Raw genomic sequence first — 22,437 nt, 5'->3', positions numbered from 1 at the left:
TGCTGGCCACGGTGCATCCTGTTAAAACAGCACAGCTTCCCCTCTAACAACACATGGTAGTCAGAATTTATTGAGCGGCAGCCAATCAGCGCGTTCCTTTTTGGGCGAGCCTCCGCGGCGCTGGTCCAATCACAGGCGCGGAAAGGGACCCGTGCCTCCGAGTTGTGCAGCGATGCCGTCACGTGACGCTGGGAAAAGAAATGCCAACATGGACCCGTGGCAAAGACGGGATGCGAGTGCGCGACGACAATAACACGACGGAGACGAGAAATAAAGGCGAAACACGGAGAGCCGTGGACTGCGCCTCCTCCGCGAACACTCTCCCCGCTCCGAAGCACGGTAGGTCGAAGCAGCCGCCGGGATCGCGCCGCTCGACTCCTCCGGAAAGACCGAGGAGTATAAATAGAGCAGTTTTTATGACCCAGGCGAACTTGAGGCTCGTGGATGTCTGAGTGGGCACAGTTGGACTGCCATGCTGTCGGAGGAGCGCTCGCTCGTTTCTCAGACAGTCGGGCCGTGGGGTTTTCCGTCTTTTCTCTCTCGGTGATCGGACGCTCGCGCTCTCTCGCGTGTTTGTGGGTGCGTCTGTGCGGCCCGTGTTTACCCTGCGCGAGCGGCCGTGCTCTGCGCGAGCAGTGAGGCCCTGCTGCCACATGTGCCCTCTGACAGCACCCACAAACAGCCTTTACATAAGCACATGGGGTTATTGTGCTACTGTTTGATCAGGAAGCTGGCTTTAAACATAGGGGCTGCGGACATGTGAGGGGACGTAAACGCACTCCCGGGGCCCCTCCGTCGGATTAAATCTGCGTCCTGACGCGTTTTGGGGTCCCAGCACTTGTTGCATAACTCTAGAAAGGGTTGCTATTTCTTACACTGTTTAGTGTTCACATCAGGCTTTTTCTGTGTTTCAGCACCAACACTGCGATGGACGTGAGAGGTCAAATGCACTGCAGCTTAGGAAATGACTTTAAAAAATAAAAGCCAGCCTGTGGTTACAGCGCACCTGTGGTATAGCATTAAAGCAGAGTCCTGAGTCCATGTGAATCCTGGTTCGACAGCAGAGGCGCCGCCAGAATTTTTCATAGGGGTGGCCATATGGGGGCCACTAAAAATATTAGGGTGGCACACCAAAAACATAATTTCCAATTTTATTATGCTGTTGTCAAATATAGGTTACTAAATATGGGAAAAAAGGGAAGAATTCTATGCCTAGTTAATTTCCTGCTATTAAAGTCGATATCACTGAAAATAGGTACATCTGAAAATCAAATGAGAAGGTGTGCTCACCTCTCTCTTGTGGTCACGTTTATTAGAATTACCAACATAGGACAGTCTTGTAATGGGAGGCCACTGGGGAGACCAGCAAATTTTGCGGGGGTGGCCAGTGCCCCCCCAGGACCCCCATTGGTGGCACCCCTAGAAGCCGGCCCTTTTGCTTCCAGCTGTTGGATCTCCATACGATCTATATGTGCATCTCCAAGGCGACAGAGTGGAGCCACAGGTTTATTGTGATTTATTATTGGCATGCTTGTAAATAAAAAAATATAGCTAAAATGCAACATGTAGCCTTAGATGGATTATTCTAAGCAGTATAAACAGACATGTTTGTTAGTCACTAAAATAACTGGGCAGGAAATAGCCCGGTGACAATAAAAATGTTTTAGTTGTGTCATAAGCTGCTGTGGTTAGATGAGTTATCCTCACACAGGAACAGGATTTCCAGTGTGTGGAATTCATTGAATAAATAAAACACTTTTATGAGCAATCAACTGTCTGAAAATTTGGTATTGATACTTAGTAATACTGTAAATGTACAGCAGCACCTCTATTTAAAGGGCCGTTTCAACCCAAATGACTTAACAATCCCCCTCTCCTCCGCTGGGGTCCCCACATTCTCACATACCGTAGTTGAAAGGTGGTAACCTTGCTGAAGTACAATGACAGTCAGATGTTATGCTCTGATGCTGTAGCAGTGTGCTGCACAGGGGCCCTGTGTCAGAGTCCACGTTTAGTACCTGACTTGTTTAACATTATATTAGTGCTCCGAGTATTTATTTATCAAAGTGAGGACCAGAGACTTACACTAACTGGGAGTAGACTCTGCATTGCACCGCAAAGGAATTCTCACACTCCTGCTCGTACATTCTTACTTTTCTCTTCACAGAAGCAGGAAATAAACTGCCCAGAAAGTATGCATGTACCAGCGGGAGAGCACCGAATCATGTTTAACCTCATTTGCGTGCAGCAGTAAATCATTCAGCTCATCCCCAGGACATTTTTTGAAAAAGTATAAAGTCATAAAATATCACCACAGAAATTTTTCAAGCCTCTTATATGTCTAAAAACTGCTAATAAGATAGATCGGTAAACTGTAACAGTGTATTGGCTCAGTGGGGTGGGGGGGTGGGGCTTAGACCCAGCTGTCCGCCAGGCTCCTAATATGCTGCTATGCATGAAGAGTTTCACAACAGTGTGAGTGAGAGGATGCCGTGCACTCATCTGCCAAAATTTGTTATATGTATGGGTATCCAGTATTAAAAGAGAAATTTTAAATGATGCCATTACCCCAACTACCCTGCATATGATTTTCTAAATTATGATCGATATTGGACCACCTGGTACGTTTATACAGATATGTGTGTGATCTGGTTGACTGATATATGAGTCTATGTCTAATTCAGTGCATCATTAGAGTATTTGCTCATTTCTTTTTCTGTGATCCAGTATTAGTTTTAGCCGTCTGACATAATCAGAGTTTAGAATAGAACTTTAACTTGAATATTAAGGAGAAAAATGTTTTTTGTTGCCAAATGCATCAACTATATTTATTTTAAAGTCAATAATCGAGTCATTGAGGTCCTCGGGCCCTCCTGACGTTTTACTTTCTGTTGGGTAATAAAATCTGGTCTCACTGCTGCCTTTGCAGGTCTTTGTGTCTCCTCTTCTGGATCGAGTTTCCTCTACATCCCTTCTGCAGTGTTCAATGGTGTCTCTCAGCAGCAGAATGCTGAGTTTGGAGAATGACCTGTTCAGGGACAGCAGCAGCCTCTTCTCCCTTGACCTCGGGGACGGAGACCGCAGCCAGGGGGGCAGTTCGGCCTCCTGCAACAGTCCAGAAGCCAGGGAAGTGGAGGTTCTGCACAGCTCCAGCCCAGGAGAGGATGAGGAAGATGAAGAAGAGGAGGAGGATGAAGATGGAGAAAAGCATCTCCATATTTTCTTGGGAGAACTGGGAGAAGGGGAAGCTGCCAGTCAGGAGCCTAAGCTGCCTGAATTCTCGTTCCACCCCTGTTCCCCTTTCTCCCCAACCTTGGAGGACATCGAAGAGTTTTTGAGGGAAAAGATGGAAATAGTCAAAGACGGGATGGTTGTTCCAAAGGAGGAGGCCTCCCCTCAACCATGCAGCTCCGCTGACCCTCCACCTGACTCCGCTCCCCCGGTTGCTTCCTCAGAGACTATCAATGATCCAAAGACTGATGCCTCCCAATGCACGTCTAGCTCAGATGCCACTCAAGGCGGGAGAAATAGCCCCATTCCAGCTGACCCTTCTTGTGCCCAAGTTAACCCCTCACCACCCACCTTGTCCTCACCGGTGCTCCTGGGTGCTCCTTTGGTGCTCCAACTCCAGCCTCTTCCGTTGGCCCAGGCCCAGAATCCAGCAGGCTCTCCTCCGGGGGCCCAAAGTGGGATTTTGCTCACCCATGTGGTCATGGGGCTTCAAGGTGCTACAGGACAAAATGTAACCCTGCTGGCTCCCCAGGTGCCCTCCACGCACACCACTCTGTTATCACTAAACAGTGGTGATAACAAGTCAACTGACCAGAAGTATGTAAAGATCGCCCCTCTGCCAATCACTATGAGGACTCTGGAAATCACAGGCTTGACTGGGGTCGGGGGCCATGGAGGTGGTGTGCTAAAAGCAATGGCTCCTCGAATGACGAGGGTGCCACCTACTGAAAGGGTCCACAAGTGCTCCCACCCAGGCTGTGGGAAGATGTACACCAAAAGCAGCCACCTGAAAGCTCATTTCCGCCGTCACACAGGAGAGAAACCCTACACGTGTAGCTGGCCCGAGTGTGGATGGAGGTACGGAACATGATGGAGGCTGTAGCAGGTTTAACAGTTAAGATAAGGTTTTAGGGGTTTTTCCCCATGATTGATTGTTGGCACTGATTAAGCAGATGGCTTGATCCAGCAAGACTAGTTAGAGCAACAGACCCTGCACAAACACGCCACAGTACGTTTATTATAATATGAGGAAATGGACGAAGAATAAACAATTTCAGCTGCTCCTTTATTCACAGGGGTTTGTTATGCATCCACAGAATACTTTCATAGCAACAAAGAATTTCAGTTTCCATCTCGGTTATGCTTTACATGTTTACACAAGCATCTTCCTGGTTAACAACCCATTAAGCTTTGTGTCCAGAAGTGCTTTTTGTCTAGTTTTTTTTCCTTTGGCTCCGAAGGTTTGATGGTAATCAGCAGTCAATTGTCAAAGCTATTTTTGTCAATTGACAAAATTTTGCACATAAGTTATATGAATACCTTCATGTAAAAACAGTTTATGTAAAAGACATGTGAAGCTTCCAGTTCTGGGAAGTGAAGCCAGTATTGAGGTGGCTAAAACCTGCTTTCCTTCTAACAGTCAGTAGGGGGCAGCACCTCTGGCTGCAAAAAGAAGTCCGATTATATCGAAGCCTACAGCAAATTGACACTTGATCTGTGGCCTTGGTAAACGTTTAGCTCATGAGTTTATGAGATTCAAGTATTCTTCAAAAAGACATGATGTTAGATTATTTATTTTTATTACATTCATCATTAGTGTCTTGATGAAGAAATCTAAAAGGCTAGCAAAGACCTGCATGTAGTTTAGTAAAAATATAACAAATTTATTATGAACAAAAAAACTATTTGAAATTAGGAATACATCAAAATAATATGAATAACATAAATAATCAAATAGATATTGAGGATTTAATACCCAGCAGGTTGCTTCAGAAAGTGTCTCATGATATGATTATGCTCACCCAGCTTTCGTGATCTTATCTTCATGTTGATGTCGCCTGCTCTGCTGCACTTTTAAGCATTTTTACACTGGCTTATTTTGTCGAAGATAAAAACCGTTAAACACGTAGCGTAACGAACGTAGAACATCCACAAAATAGATGAACGTACCACATGCGCATGAAACATCAACAAGCATGCGCACGGTGAACGCAGTTGTAAGGTCACCATTCGGCGTTCAGTTAACTGTAAGATAGGGAACATACATACATTATTATGATATTGTGTGTTTTAGGGCGGGGCAAAAGTGGTTTAAAAGTACCTGTGAGGTGAGCTGAGATGTGATGATGATCACCAATGAGACTGGGATGGTAGTTATTAAACATAAAACGTTGGTCTCCCCGGATGGTCTCACTGATATGAAGAGAGATGGGTGTTTGAGCCTCTGCTACAGTGTCCGCACAAGGCCTTCCTCAGCTGCTGAGGTGGTGCCTTAAATGATTGATGAGGTAAACAATCAGATTTTTCCAGGGCTGTTAACGCAATGGAGTGCTTCATATTAATAAAGAATCATTTGTAACTGAGCGTGCTGAAACTGTTTCATATGATCATTTTCTCATTTTCATCTGCTAAACATTGATTTCAGCCTCTCAGTCTCCTGTTACCCATTGCCAGCTTACGTTTGTGTCATTAAAGACTTTTAATGCCTTTTAGTTTTGAGGATTGATGTCAGGGACTTCCAAAGGGACTGAGACTTGTTTTAACTCCTTATCTAAGTTCCCACTGCGGTTTGAAGCTCTGTGAAGATAATAGTCACTTCAGAAAGTTAGCTGTTCTACTCTCTCTGTTACAGGGCTAAATGACAGACTGTGAGGAATTACAAGATAAATCCTTCTCTTTATGCCAGAGTTCCCACTTTTATTCTGTAAATGGTAAACATGACCTGCAGGTTTTTAAAAAAAAAAAAAAAAAACAACTTACAAAAGCACAAAAACATTTGGCCAATCAGCACGCTCGGCCCCAGAAGTTCCTGAACCTTTACTGTACCTCCCACACAGGAGATCTGCTGGGAGAAGTTCTACAAATATCTCATCTTTAACTGCAAAACATGAGAATGGATTTGATTCATATAATAAATCCAATATTAATTTGTGTAATCTTATCCATCATTGGGGGGAAGGGATTTGGTATGTCCCGATTAATGGATATGTTAGCTGGTGTGCATGTCTTTAAACCTCCTTCAAGCTGTGAATAACATCACCCCTCTGCTTTTGTGTCTCCAGGTTCTCCCGCTCTGACGAACTGTCTCGTCACCGCCGCTCTCACTCGGGCGTCAAGCCTTACGAGTGCTCACTGTGTGAGAAGAAGTTTGCCCGCAGCGACCACCTCTCCAAACACACTAAGGTCCACCGCAGCTCCAGGCCCAGCAGGATTATCAGAGCCACCGTGTGATACCCTGAGCTGACCTGACCCCTGCCCAGCATCCACCCACCCACACCTGCCTTGCCCGCCTTGCCCAGTTTCGACTTGGGCAGCACGGTGAGGGTCCGGGCCTCCTCAGGATTTTTGGTGCTTTACGAGCTGGACTTTCAGAAGAATCTCGGGAGTTGGCTGCCGTTTCACTTCAAAGTTTCTGTCCCGTCTCTTCCTCCCCTCCATTTTACTTTCAGTGCTCCTTGTGAGCTGCTCATATTGTACCGAGCTAGCAGCCACCTCAGGAAAAAGTCAGCTCAAAGTGGATTTCCTGGCCTTTGCACACGCAGAATGCAGAGCAGCAGACATTCTTATAAGGGCCCCTCTTGTAACCACTGCGTGCCCCACTGCTCCAGTTACCAAGCTGCCAGGTGCTGTGGGAAGTAGAGTGCTAACCAGTAATGGGAGCATCTGTAATTATAGAATCTTTTTTTCTACTTTTGCAATCAATTTGCTTCCTCAAAGGTAAACTTCAGGGTTCAAATGGTTCAGATGAAGCTTCCGTTGTTGCACTTATGTGTTCTAATCGTTAACGTGACACGCGCGAGAGAGTTCGGAAACCCACTACCGATTTCTGAATTCTTCTGAAAGTACTTTCAAAGTGATGCCGAGGCTCCTCACGGCAGAGATAGTTCAGTCGTATTGAACTGGTGGTGTCCCTGATAATTTGGCCAAGTTGAGCAAAACTCACTGTTTTCTGGACCACACCCCTGGCCTTGATCGCATTCATCCAGTCGTGATCCAAAATGCTTTGGACCTGTATGCCTTTTCTCAGTCCCAGTATGTCCTAATCTCTTTATCGATGCCTTTGTCCATCTCACAAAACCTCTGTTGAGCCTGCTGTTATCATATGACTGCTCTTATTTAACTGTGACTCTGAACACGGGGTTGCCAAACCAGAAATCCCTGTTCTGGCCCTCTGTGGGAGGATGAAAACGACACCTTCGTTTATACGGTTTATAAGCTCTTTGTTCTCTGGAAATCATTGTGCAGCCCATTGATGTGGCTTAAAAAACATACACGCACACACACACAAAGTAGTTATGGGCCTATAAGGTGCAACAGTGATGTGAAACTTTGCTCTTTTTTTAATTTACAGTAGCACTTACTGTAAATGTTTATTTTTTTTGTTATAGCAGCAAGAAAAGCTAATAGTATGAATAGCTGGAAAGGCAGCTAACATCTATCCAATCATTTGTATTAGCATATTCAATATAATGTGTACTGAATATTAAGGACACACATGTACAGCTTGTAGCCTTTATATAGATGTTTGTTTGTTTTGAAATCCGAGGATTTTCAATCAGCGCATTAAGCTATTCAGTGGTGTTCCTGGAGAGGTTTTCAGTCTGTTGTGTGAGTTTGATTGTAGCGCGATCAGTCTGTGGAATGTCGGACTGATTATACTCTGGGATTTGGAGTCCCGCTCTACCCGTTCACATAAACCATTAAAGCTGAGTCTGCTGGTCTCAAGTGCACTTGTGCTAGTGAAAAGTGAGAAACAGTCAGAAAACACTCCTGCTCTTATGGCAGTTCCATAAAATGCACTGGAACAGCAAAATGCAAAAAAAAAATAGTGAAGCAATTTTTGTAAGGAAGGTTCAACTCCCCGTGGTGGTTGGTATTACAGTGTGTTATTTGATCTCAACATTGTGGTGCTTGTTAACCTACCGGTGCTTCACAAAATAGGCTGTAATTACAAGCGTAACGCCTCACATAGCTGGATTATCTCTGTTGAACAGGCACTTACTACTACAAACTGCAGGCTACCGGCAGTCTTAACCTTAGCTCGAGCAACACTGGTGCTTATGGATAAGCGCAAAAATAGAGCACTTATGCGCGTAGCAGCGCACAGACATTTACACAGCAATCGTTCTTATATCTGTGATTCTTAGCATTCTGGATACCCTAGGTTTCATTCTTTCCAAGCAGCCATGCTCTGTAGCGTAGAAACAGACGGGCAGACGTGTTTATCTGTCTGAACCAGTGCTGTCTTTGTGTCTGAGCCTCCCCAGGCTGCTTCTACTGACCTACATCCAGACCTGTATTCCCTAATCATCATCATCCAATTCTCTCTTTCTGTGTGATGCCTGAGCACAGGCGATATTTTCTTTTTGTTTTGTTTTTGTTTGTTTGGTTTTTTTGAATACCAGATATGCTATTTTCCTATTTGCAGAAATAAAATTTAAAAAAAAAGAAAAACACTAATCCTTTTGCTATGTTGTTATTCCAGTAACGCTTGTTAGGCAGACATAGATCAGCATTTGCTACGAGGTTTACAGTGACAATGTACCAGCATGTGAGAAAATAACAAGTATAGAAATGGTGTGAAAGTATTTTTATTCACACTCAGCCTTTTTTTAACAAGCTTATAGTGTGAAATATCTGTGTACAGATGGAAACCAGAAATCTTGAGTACTGTTCTTAGTGATAGTTTCGAATCCACTGTGGGAAACAAAGGTTTCTTAAAAAAAGCTAAGGGGCTATTTGGAGCTGTCTTTTAGCTTGTTGGGGTTTTTGTTTTGGGTCCTAGCTTTCATGAATAGTCTGATATATCTATGTACTGGCGCTAAGTGAGACTTTTTATGTTCTTGTTGAAGACAAAAAATAACTAAATAGGAAACAAGTTTGACTTTATTTTACCCTTTGGCCAGAATCACATGTCAAAATGAATGGTAATTTCACTTTGTGTCCGGTGTCCATGCGAAAATAAATAATTTTTGCTAAAATTTGATCTGTACTGTACATAATATTAAACATGGCAATGTCCTCATATTTTTTTGAATTAGTCCAAGGTTCTGTCTGCAGTCTACAAAAATACACAATGCTCCTGCTTTAGGACACCACACTGTCGTACATCAGCTCGTAAGCTAGTGTAAACTAAAGCTAACCTCAAAATTATGGCTTCACCTTAAAACAAGTATCAAGTTGTAGAGTACTGTGCAAAAGTCTCAAGGCTCTTTATATTTTGCTAAGAGGATGGCTAACATGTGTAGCAATTTATTGAAATTTGTAAATATACAGGGGAAAAAACTGTTTGCACAGTTCTGATGAGCTTGAAAGTCAGTGTTTGTTTTGACCACCTTTATTTTCAACACAGCTTGAACTCTTGTGCGGCTTTCTTCTAAGTTGAGTAGTGGTCAGGAATATTTCTCCAGGCGTCTTGAAGGACATTCAAAGCTCTTCGTTTACTGCCTTTTATTCTGTTCTCTGTCAGGATGATCCCACACTGCTTCAGTAATGTTGATGTCTGGACACTGGGGAGGCCAATCCACGACTGATTGGGGTTTTTTTTGTTTGGGGTGTTTTAAAATCCAGTTAATCTTTTACTGCAGTGGCAGTGTGTTTGGAATCATTGCCATGCTCAGTCCACGTCCAATCAGATGCTTTCCAGATGGTCTTGCATGGTGGATGAAAATTTGATTGCACTTTTTTGTGTTCATGAGTCAGTCAGTGTTGAGAACAATGACAATAATTTGAACCAAAAATGTCTCATTTAGATTCATCACTCCATAAGACCAGTTGCTGTTGAACTTTTAGTCCAGTTCCTGTGAAGTTTCTCATACCTCAGCCTTTCTGTTTCCCTTCCTTACAATAAGAATGGCTTCTTGACAGTCACCCTACCACTGAGAACATTTCTGATGAACAGTAGGATCAGCTGAAGGGCAAGGGCACCTCTCAGGTCCTGAGGAGGACATGACCTTCAGATTCTGTTCATGTACTGTAAGTAGTTTTCTTATTTATTCTTATTTTGGCCTCCACTTGTCCAGTTTCCCCAGGTTTATAAGGACATACTGCAACCCAAGCAGAGATATACGCAGTTTACTAGTAATTGCTCCTTGAAAGTCACCTTGATGGTGCAAAACTACCATTTTATGTCTGTCAGACCGTTTGGAACTTTTTGCAGATTAACTTAAAGACAAGGGAACAAATTCTATGATTTGTGTGACAGGCTGTTAAGTGCCCAAAGATAAAATTTTGAACTGGCCCATTGCTAAGTTGTCTGTTATGAGTAGACTCCATTTGACTCGTCTAACATCCATTGATTCACATCAAAAGAAACAACAAAAAACACAGCAAAAAATTGTCGTCCACGGAAACATTAGCATCAATATAAAAATACACATGCAGAAACGGTGATTGAAAAAGGATAGTAACAGATATACAACATTCCCCAACAAATCTTGGAAGTAAGAAACAAGAATCTTCAAATATCGACAGCTTTGCGGTACTGGCAGGCAGATTTACCAGCTTCTCTCCTTCTCTCCATTTCTCTGTAGTCACCTGCTCTCTGATAATACCAAAGATTGTCTCATAGAAATGACACCAATCTGAATTTCCTGCAGTGCTAAATGACAGCAGGGATTACAGCACAGCAAATCTGGCTTTAAAAAAAAGCAGCAGGCAGGTTTCAATCCTGTAATTACTTTCCAGTACTCTGAATCCTGCTGCATGCTGCACCACCTCTCACTTTGGTAATCTACAAAGCTAAGAGGAAGCTACAGCTCTCTACACATATCATGTTTTGGCTGTCAGTGTTTTCTAGCTGTGCTTGACTGAAAGGGGGAATGGGAGGGGAACACCTGGAAGGAACTGGGACCAGCTTCAAAGCAAAAACAACAGTTTCCTCCTTTCCTGCTCTGCTCTTGGACACTTTTACTAATGTGGCCTGAATACGCAGTCATAAAAATGCTGATCATCTGAGTCCTGTTTTGATTCTTAAACTGTAGGCGGGCATCTCGCAAGAACATGGGGCTGAACAGGAGGAGAGAAGCAAGGAGGGAGTTTCCTGTTAGAAATGAAATGTGGCCACAAGCTGTAATGTAACAAGAGTAGTCGACAACAGTCATGACCAGAGGTTACTGTAGGACAAAGCGCTGCACTGCTCTTTAAAACAGAACAGTATGGCCTTTGAAAAGCTATAGATTTATTATGATCAGTAAATGGGACCAGAACATTTGTCTCATAAAGCTGAAGAACACAGAGGAAGGCTATCTCAGTAGATAGCCTGCAGCAATTCTTTGTGACTGTTAACAAGAAACTTTTATTGAAGACTACTTCTTTTATTCCTTCTTACCTTCTTTCATTCATCACCCAGCCTAGCTGGAAACTAAATAGAATTCATGTAGGAATAAAAACACAGTTTAAGGAAAGATTAGTGTTTAACAACTGTGTAATTTAAGAGGATCTGTGAAAAATAGACAACACAAGTGAAAGTCATTGATCTGAATACACTACGCAGCAAACAGATCAAACCTAGGTAATAAGGATAATTTCAAGTGTGAAATTAATATGTTTTGCAGATTCTGAAATCATACAGAGGATTTACATACAGATGACGTCATGCGCATGGCACTCACGACCTGTCTGCCATATTGGACGTAATCATCACTAATCCATTGTTTACATAGAAATTATCACTACTTTTCCCTCACAACGCCTACATTCTGCTGTGGGGTTAGGTGCTGTAATCATCAAGGACAATCAAGGACAGAAGGAAAATCTTTTTTTAATCAGTTTCATGCTTTTTAGATAGAAGAATACGAAAAAAAAACCTAATTAATGAATAAAGGCATCAGATAAATAGTATAACAGTATAACAATTATGGGTTAGTTGAATTTTTTTAAATTACCAGTATCTGTTTCAAACAATATGTACCATTTAAAGTGTTTATGTTTATATTTTCATTATTTCTTTCTATTTTTTTTTTCTCGTCTTCTTCATCTGCCTCCTCCAGCACAACTCTCGCCTTCTCATCTCCATTTCATCCTCTTCCTCCTGAACTAAAGTTAAAGTTCTAACATAAGAGGTTTCATATGAACATACTTATTTGATCTTGATATTACTGCAATTAGTTATTGTCAGCAGATCAGGCATGTGACCCTCTCGTCTCTGGACAGGTAACAAGAGATGGCTAAACGACAATGTAACAAGCTAACCATGCAAGCTAGTCATGCAAGCTAACATTAGCCTATAGCATCCTAAAACTTAATTTCTCTCCGATTAACAGTATGATTTCACTCTCACATCACAAGAGTTTATTTGCTAAGTACGAGTCTGCCCACGTCAAATCCATTTCAAAAAAAGTTTCAGTAACAGCCGTGAATACCGGTGAACAGGAGCTAACAGCAGAACACACTGATGGAAAATTATGGCTATCCATATGCCTTTGCCCAGTTTCTCCAAATAACAATCAAGATGCTTATCAAGAAAATGTTGTACTTCCTCCAAGAGAGTATATGTTTACTATGTTTAGTAAACATAGTAAACATATACTCTAGAGCAATGTATATGTTTATGAGGATATGTTTATTTGTTTAGTCACTTAATATAGTTTATCTCGTTTAATGAGTTTTTCCACTATATTTCAGGATTATTACACATGCAAAATGGCCGACAAGTTAATGTCACATGTAGGGTTGCCAACTCTTAACTATCAAAAAAAGGACACTCTGGCCTGCCAGAAGCACAATGCACAGTCAGCTGGCCATAGTGTAAATAGGAACTGTATGTTCATATTCGTACAATATAAATGCAGTACAGTGTTGGTATTCAGTTTAATCAAAACCTCATCTGAAACAATACAGAAAAATACAGTAAATGATAACCGAAATCACATGGTCATTTCCTTTGAAAAATAAGCAAAAAAGACAAAATAGGGGCTTCAGTCACCCAGTTTATTAAGCAACTGGGACCAAACGGCACCTTATTTTTATGAATCACACATCTGGTGCACATCCTCACATCACATCCACATCACCATAAGTGCCCCCCCTCCCATGTATTCATTGAAATGTGACTGTGTGAATAGTGTGTCTTTTGTCCTGAACCTGGTTCTGCCAGAGGTTTCTTCCTGTTACAAGGGAGTTTTTCCCTCCCACTGTCGCCAGGTGAATTTTCATAGGGGTCATCTGATTATTGGGGTATTATTGCAGGGTTTTTACCTTACAATATAAAGCACCTTGAGGCAACTGTTCTTGTAATTTGTCAATATATAAATTAAACTGAATTAGATCAAAGTGCTTAGGCACAGGTAAAAGCACGAAGGTGTGTGATTGGGTGAATGAAGCTTGTAGCAAAAAGTTCTGAGTGTTCAGTTGGGGTAGAAAAGCACAAGACCATTTACCACAACAACTGTAGACCTTTGCTTCTTCCACTGTCCTCTAGTGACAAAAAATGTATTTAATAATAAAAGCTGGGTTTGCTTCAGTGTCAAATGTTAAAATAATGTAAGGCTTCTGTGGGATTCAGCAGTCTTACTCCTGAAATCTAGATGTTCACACTGAATCATGTGACAGGGACCAAAAATAAAACACAAAACTCATTACAACTGATTTTGTCATGTCTTCAAAGCTCTTAGACTCTCATTGACAGACAAGCCTTTTTCTGGCATCCAGAAATATGAGGTTATTGTAATCCTACACAAGATATTAATTAGGGCAATTCATATAGAACAGATTTCTCCTTCAACTGCGAATGAGTCACTCACCCGCCAAGTCAATCCAGCTCCACCACTCTATAAATAATCACCCTCTGGTCTTCGACTGCTTCGCATTTATGTCTGAATAATGCTGGTATTTGTTTTAGCTAAATATGCCAGCTAGGTCTGATACTGTACTCTTTCTCTCCAGCCTGAGGTGTATACAACACCTCAGATGGTTTTTTTCTTGTAATAACATAATGCTGTTTTGTTTTTTCAATTGTTATTATTATTATTTTTTTTAATTTAATATTTTTTAAATGCAGTTAGGCTACGTTTAGCTGTATGTTTGCTTTCTGACAACATCAGATAATAACAGATGAATGTCCACAATAACAAGACTAGAATCTGTGCAGGGCTCACTGATGGTACTGCGACTGTTAGGATACGCTGCCACTTGGTGGTTAATCTGACAACATGCAGCTTCTGGACGTGGAGGTATATTGTTTTTTGTTGCTAATGATGTTCTGTGTTGATAGAAAATCCAAAATGATGTTTAACATGGTTCTTTTTTACAAATTGCTTTTTGTATAATTTGTATACACACAAAATATAATATTGAAATTGTAATATTTAGACTCAATCAACTCTTTTTTTTGGTACACCTTGCTAGAACTAGGCTGGATCTACTTGTACCTGTAATTGGCTTAGTTCTTCATGGCACAGATTCAACAAGAGGTTGAAAGTTTTCCTCAGATATTTTGGTGCATAATAATCATAGCATCACACACGTGTGCTATTGCTCACGTGTGTGATGCTCACATGTGCTCACATCCCAAAGGGTACTACGGTGCTATTTTGGATCGAGTTCTGGTGACTGTGCAGGCTATTTGAGTACATTAAATTCAGTGTTATGTTCAAGAAACAAGTTTAAGATAATCTAAGGTTTGTGACATGATGTCTGCATCCAGCACCCTGCTGAAACAGCCACCAAAAGATTGATACACTGTGTTCATAAATGGATGGCCAGCAACAATACTCAGGTAGGCTGTGGTATTTAAATGATGCTCAGTTGGTACTAAGAGGCCCAGAGTGTGTCATGAAAATATCCTGCACATCATTACACCACCAGCTGCCTTAAATGTTGATACAAGGCTGGATGGATTGAGTACTTTATGTTGTGTCTGCCAAAATCAAGATTCTTTAGCCTTGGCTGCAATTTAATGTTGATTGAGAGTCCGTATGAATTACAGTCTCAGTTTCTAGATCTTAGCTGACAGGAATGACAGTGGCCTGGTGTTCTCCACTGTGGCCTATCTTCTTCAAGATTGTAGATCTTGTGGGTTCAGAGATGTTTTGCATATCTTGGTTGTAATGAGGAATTATTTCACTTCCTGTCAGCTGAAAATAAGCCATTTTCTTCTGACCTCAATGGATAATTTCTCTTTTTCAGACCACTCTTAAAGAGATGGCTGGAGTAGATCAGCAGTATGTACGTTCAGACTGCCATGGATATTTATTTGAGTGTTAAAAACAGGAAAAACTGCCCACAGCAGCCACGTTCTGTGTTTCTTTTTTTAATCTTTGATTATTTTTCCACTTCCTCTTCTTGGTAAATTCTGCTGTCACTTCCTTTGCTGCTCATGTCCACTTTTCAACTGATCAGCATTCTTTCTGTTGCCTAACATCATATGCATCTGGCTCAGTTGAAGGCCCGCACACATGGACTGTGAATAGCCAGTCTATGTGTCAAATACATGCATTGCTGCGAAAAAGTATTTGCCCCCTCGTACCAGGGTGACCGGCCTCTAGCGGGGTTGACTTCTTGTTGCCTCCGGTCCTCTGGGACTTTTTGGCCCTGGGCACCTGTGATGGACCGAGCAGTGAAGGAAACTTAGGCACAGGTTAAAGTCCAAAAAAAAAGATTTTTTATTTAACCCAAAAAACATAATTGGTTAAATCATGCAAAAAGAATCAAAATCTTGGGCCCATAAAAGAGGTCAAAATAACAGAACTCTACTCAAAATTGACAACACTACTGATAACTCAAACAAACTGACCTAACTTAACGAGACAAAGGGGAAACTTAAATAGTGGCTGATCAGCCCACAAAAACACAGAGGGGTAAAACACACAAAACCTAACTGAAACTAACATAATGAACTCCAATTCCCCCCCCATGGTCCCGAGTTATGGAATGAACCAATTAGCAGTCTTCCATCAAAGCTCGCTCCGCCCCTTTTCCACCTCTTGGCTCCTCAATCAAGGGACTGGAGCAGCTGCAACTAAGGTAACTCAGAAAACAAAAGATTAATCATACATAACAGTGTAAACTAAAATGTGCGCACTTATTTTAGAATGCAGTGTTATGTAGATATGTGAATTAATTCTAAACCAAACCCAGTTATTTATTGTCCTGTAAATTAATTCCTATATTTAAAGAAAGACAAATGTGAATGCAATGTTACTTATAAGCCTCTAGACTAACATGGTGGGTATTACCACTGTGTGGCTGTAAGTGCAGCCATCACACACTCCCCCTCTTCAGATCTCTCCCTGGGACAGCGAGAGAGACAGTCTGCAGTGCAGTTATCTTTGCCGGGGATGTGGTTGATGGTAAAGCGGAATGGCTGGATTGCAAGGTACCATCGCGTGATCCTTCCATTTGTGTCCTTCATTCTCTCTATCCATTGAAGAGCCTTGTGGTCTGTTTCCAATATGAACTCCCGCCCGAGAAGATAATACCTAAAGGAGTCCAGGGCCCATTTGATGGCAAGTCCCTCCTTCTCGATGGTTGAGTATCGCACTTCCCTCGGAAACAGCTTGTGGCTGATGAAGGCCACTGGATGACGCTCTCCAGGCGGTCCCTGTAACAGAACAGCTCCCAATCCTCTCTCTGAGACATCAGTCTGAAGAATGAAATTTCTCTCAAAATCAGGGCTGTGCAAGACTGGGCTCTTACTCAGAGATTGTCGAGGTCCTGAAAAGCCATCTTAGCTTCCTCTGTCCAGGTGATCTTATTGGGACTTGGGCACCAGTCAGATCCGTCAGAAGAGCTGCCCTGGTGGAGAAATGAGGATAAACCGATGATAGAATCCTGCCATACCTAAAACGATCTCAGCTGTTTTCTGGTCTCTGGCAAGGGACAGGATTCTATGGCGGTGACCTTATTGACTTGAGGTTTTATTACTCCATTTCCAATCACAAACCCAAGGTACTCAGTTTCAGCCTTGGCAATGGCACACTTAGCTGGATTAACAGTCAACCCTGCAGACTGAAGACGCCCAATACCTTCTCCAGGTGTTGCAGATGTTCTTCCCAGGTAGAACTGAAAATCACTATGTCATCAAGGTAGGCTGCAGCAAAATCAGACATGTCAGACAGTACCTGGTCCATCAGTCTCTGGAATGTTGCTGGGGCACCATGCAGTCCAAAGGGCATGACTTTAAACTGGAACAAGCCCCATGGGGTCCGGAAAGCAGTCAGCTCTTTTGAGCGCTCAGTCAGTGGTACCTGCCAATAACCCTTGCAGAGGTCTATTGTTGTCAGGTATCTGGCCTTCCCAAGGCGCTCAACCATGTCATCAATGCGGGGAGTTGGATATGAATCAAATTGTGATATTGCATTCAGGTACCTGAAGTCTATACAGAAACGAATACTGCCATCCTTCTTTGGCACCAGGACCACCGGGTGGCACCACTCACTCTTTGAGGCTTCAATGATTCCTAGTGACAACATCAGGTCGATCTCCTCTTTCAACGGGATCAGTAGACGCTCAGGTATCCTGTAACTCATTCTCCTCACAGAAGCTCCATCTTTCAACACAATGTCATGTTCCACAATGTCCGTTCTACCAGGATTTTCGCTGAACACATCTAATTTACACAGGTTTCTCACCTGAGCCTGTCTTTCCTCAGGAAGATGGTTGAGATCCAGGTCCTGAGGAGTGGGTTTTGGCAGATACTGATCATCCACTTCCTCCTCCTCCGAAACCTCCCGGATCAGAAAGACATCCGCTTTTGGTCTCTCCACCCATTCCTTAAGCAGGTTAATGTGCAGTACTCTGCTGGAGCGGGGGTGATCTGGAATAGCGACCTTATAGGTTGTTTGCCCAAGTTTCTTTTGGATCTCATATGGCCCTTGCCACTTTGCTAACAGCTTACTGTCATCACTTGGAAGAAGCACCAGCACCTTCTGACCAGGACTGAAGGATCTTTGCCGAGCTGACTGGTCGCATTACCAGGCCTTCTGGTGCTGCTGTGCTTCTGCTTTGTGGGCTTGGGCCAGCTCCGTCATCTTCTCCAACCGTTCCCGCATCTGGACAACATAAGAGACAACATTGACAGCCTGTGATCTTTCTTGGTCACCCTCCCAAGTCTCCCTCAGAAGAGACAAGGGGCCTCGCACCTCATGGCCATACAATAATTCAAAAGGTGAAAAACCTGTAGAGGCCTGGGGTACTTTCTATATGCAAAGAGGAGGTAGGGCAGCCACTGATCCCAGTCTGTACCAGTTTCATTGACAAATTTACGTAACATTTGTTTCAGGGTCTGATTGAAGCGCTCTGTTAGGCCATCTGTCTGAGGATGGTATGGCGTTGTCCTCAGGCTCTTAATCCCAAGGAGCTGGTACACCTGCTTCAACAAAGTGGACATAAAGTTAGTGCCACGGTCAGTAAGAATTTCACGAGGAAAACCAACCCTTGAGAAGAACTGTATGAGACAGAGGGTGACTGCTTTGGCTTTTATTGATCTCAAAGGAAAGACCTCCGGATATTTTGTAGCGTAATCTGTCACAACAAGCATGTAACGGTTGCCTGCCTTGCTTCTTTCTAGAGGACCAACAATGTCCATTCCTAGCCGTTCAAATGGAGTGCTGATAATTGGTAGAGACTGGAGAGGAGCTCTGGAGGGGATTTTAAGAGAAGACTTCTGGCACTGAGGGCAGCTTTTACAGAACAATGTCACATCTGAGCGCATTCCAGGCCAATGAAAATATTTTTTAATGCGGGCCATGGTTTTGTGCTTTCCCAAGTGGCCAGCCCATGGAATGGAGTGTCCCAAGGAGAGCACCACCTTCTGAACTGCTCTAGGAACCACCAACTGTAATGCTGAACCCTGCTGACGATACAGAATGCCATCCTTCAGCAGAAACTCCCCCTTGCTGTTCAGATCTTGCTTAGTTCCTTGGTTCCGCTCTGCAGCTTTCTGGAACAGAGATGTTAGAGATGGATCGTCATGTTGCATTTCAATAATATTAGCAGGGATTTTAAAACCCAAAGGTAACTCAGGCTCTGTGCTAGGAGCTGCTCGAACAGCAGTATGTAGAAACTTCTCTTGCCTTCTCTGTCTACGAGACTTACGAGACTTCCCGGGTGCAGTCTCTATGTCCACATCATAGAAGGGCAAGGCACGAAGTGGGTGTAGGGATTCCTCTTTCTTCTTAGCTTGAGCTCTTGTTACTGCAACATTGCATGCATGACTAGGATTCAGCAAGTCAAACAACACAGGCAGATCTCGACCCAGCACTACTGGAAACGGCAGATTCTCTGCAACACCAATATTTAGAATATAGGTTTGTCCTTGTACCTTGATGTACAGATCTGCTGTTGGATATGACCTCTCATCTCCATGAATGCAGCAAACAGGGATTGTCTCCACATTATTAACTTTATTTGCAGGAACAAAGTCTCGGTGCACAAGAGTCTGAGTACTTCCTGAGTCAACAAGGGCCTTTAATGGTTTCCCATCAACCTCAACTAAGGTCATTTTGAAACCATTCTCAAACTCCACTTTAGGTTCCACACTTTGTCGGGGCACAAAACACATCTGAGTTATTTTTGTAGAATTCTTCGGGCACATCGGTTTTATGTGGCCCTCCATTCCACACAAATAACAAATCACAGTCTTGGGTGGAGGTCTTGACGGCATATTGACAGACTGGCTTTTTGGAGGTTTACTCACCCCTGCTTTCTGGTAGTGAGGTACAGATTTTGAAACATCTCTCATTTTCCATGCTGTGTGGCTCCATGGCTGTCCTTTTCTCCGTGCCGCCACAAACACATCAGCCAGCTCTGCAGCCACTGCCGCAGAGTTTGGGTTGCGTTCTTTAATCCATATCTGTAACTCAGGAGACAACATTCTCAAATATTGTTTTAAAATTAATATTTCACCAACCTCATGCACCGTTTTTCCTTTTGGCTTTACCCACTTCTCATATAACTCTTTCAATCTTGCATATAGTTCTTTTGGATTCAAATCAGGTTTTACCTCCAATGAACGGAATCTCAGTCTATATGTCTCAGGATTAATGTCATATTTTTAAAGGATAGCTGCTTTAACTTTATAATAGTCTAGAGAGTCATCCATATCCATATGAACATACGCACCTCTTGCTTTGCCAGTGAGTAAAGGAATCAGATGAAAAACCCAGTCCATTTTTTGCCACCGCAAACTACAGCCATCGCTCAAATGTTGTTAAAAAATGTTCAATATCATCCTCTTCTGTCAATTTTTCCAGCCTGGGTTCATGAAAGCGAGACTGACCTGATTGAGGATGTATTTGCTCATTACTGGAGCCAGCACAGGGAGGAGCCTCCTCTTCAAAGGACTCTACCTCTGGTTGTTGAGGTTCCTCCATTTGAGGATCAGGGACCGGGGAGGTACGAGCTTGCACTTCTACCTGCAACAGCTGAAACTGATGTTGCAGTGCTTTAAAGCGCTGTTCCTGACGGGTAAACTCCTCCCTTCTTCTTGCTTCCTCGGCCTCCTGCTGACCCATATGAGAACGAAGGATGGAAATCAGTTCTGACATTGTCGGCTCCTTACCTTGGCTCTCAGTGCCATCCACCCCTCCAGAGGCTCCATTTTCCTCTCCTCCTTCTTCTTGCTCTACCACTCCAACCGGCTGGTTTTGACAATCTCCTTTTGCTCCTCTGCCACTCCTGCCCATTCTGTGCATGGCTTAATAAGTGAAGAGGGGAAAAAAGAGAAAAAAAATCCTGTGCCTTTAACTGCTGATCCCACTCCTGACACCACTTGTGATGGACCAAGCAGTGAAGGAAACTTAGGCACAGGTTAAAGTCCAAAAAAAAGATTTTTTATTTAACCCAAAAAACATAATTGGTTAAATCATGCAAAAAGAATCAAAAACTTGGGCCCATAAAAGAGGTCAAAATAACAGAACTCTACTCAAAATTGACAACACTACTGATAACTCAAACAAACTGACCTAACTTAACGAGACAAAGGGGAAACTTAAATAGTGGCTGATCAGCCCACAAAAACACAGAGGGGTAAAACACACAAAACCTAACTGAAACTAACATAATGAACTCCAATTCCCCCCCATGGTCCCGAGTTATGGAATGAACCAATTAGCAGTCTTCCATCAAAGCTCGCTCCCGCCCTTTTCCACCTCTTGGCTCCTCAATCAAGGGACTGGAGCAGCTGCAACTAAGGTAACTCAGAAAACAAAGATTAATCATACATAACAGTGTAAACTAAAATGTGCGCACTTATTTTAGAATGCAGTGTTATGTGGATATGTGAATTAATTCTAAACCAAACCCAGTTATTTATTGTCCTGTAAATTAATTCCTATATTTAAAGAAAGACAAATGTGAATGCAATGTTACTTATAAGCCTCTAGACTAACATGGTGGGTATTACCACTGTGTGGCTGTAAGTGCAGCCATCACAGCACCCCATCTAGGGCCTCCCTCCTTCTCCTGCTGGGATGGGTGTGCAGTTGTCTTCGGTACTCTTGGGGGCTGCTGTTGTCCTGGTTCCTGTTTGCATCTCTATCTGCCTCTGGCTCCTGATGAGCCAGAGGCAGACACTCTCACTTTCTCTCTCTGAAGATTTCATAGCCCAGGGAATATAGGCCATAGGCCATTAAAATTTCCCAACACCAGTGTCTGCATGTCACTGTAAAGTTCTTCCTCCCCACTGTTGCCAAGTACTTGCTCTCTCTTATATTGTAGTCTTTAATTGAAATTCAATTTGAATAAAGAGACCATTTAAATGGTACACTTTATTACAGGCAATATGTGTTAAACAGATGATAAAGTACCCACTCCACATATAAGAGTTTATTTATTTTTTTAAAACAGTCCCACAAACATAAATCAGAGACACATTGTAAGTATTCTGAGAGTTTTCAGTTTGAATTTGGATGCAATTACAGTTGTGACAGACTCAAGCAGATTGTTCCAGTGGCACAGGGTTTTCAAATCTTTGAAATTATTCTCAGCTTGTGAAATAAATAATATTTTTTATATAGATTTTAGTAAAAAGTCCTTACTTATATCTTTGTAAAATAGCTTGAAGTTAAGATTACTGCCTCAAATAGCTTAAATGTGCCCAAATGGCATTATTTATTTTGTAGTAGCACAAAACAAACACATGACCAAGTATTAAACAGAAAGTATGTAAGAGAGAGAGTGAAAAACCCCACTTTGGTACCCTGCAGGAAATAAGGGGAACACTGTGTAGGGGTTAAGTCTGCAGTTGTGAATAGCATGACTCTGCTT

The 22,437-nt window shown here is 42.6% G+C and overlaps 1 protein-coding gene across 1 annotated transcript; it reads left to right on the top strand.

The window, feature by feature from the left end:
* Positions 1-173: 173 nt before the first annotated feature.
* On the top strand, positions 174-9,256 carry si:ch211-117k10.3 (Krueppel-like factor 15). Its single transcript, XM_031730219.2, has 3 exons — positions 174-339; positions 2,930-4,089; positions 6,294-9,256. The coding sequence occupies exons 2-3, from the start codon at positions 2,987-2,989 to the stop codon at positions 6,460-6,462; spliced, it is 1,272 nt and encodes a 423-aa protein (XP_031586079.2). The 5' UTR covers positions 174-339; positions 2,930-2,986; the 3' UTR covers positions 6,463-9,256.
* The last annotated feature ends 13,181 nt before the right edge of the window (positions 9,257-22,437 follow it).

The sequence above is a fragment of the Oreochromis aureus genome, linkage group 5 (genome assembly GCF_013358895.1).
Source record: "Oreochromis aureus strain Israel breed Guangdong linkage group 5, ZZ_aureus, whole genome shotgun sequence".
NCBI lineage: Eukaryota > Metazoa > Chordata > Actinopteri > Cichliformes > Cichlidae > Oreochromis > Oreochromis aureus.
This window is presented reverse-complemented; position numbering and strand designations above follow the sequence as displayed.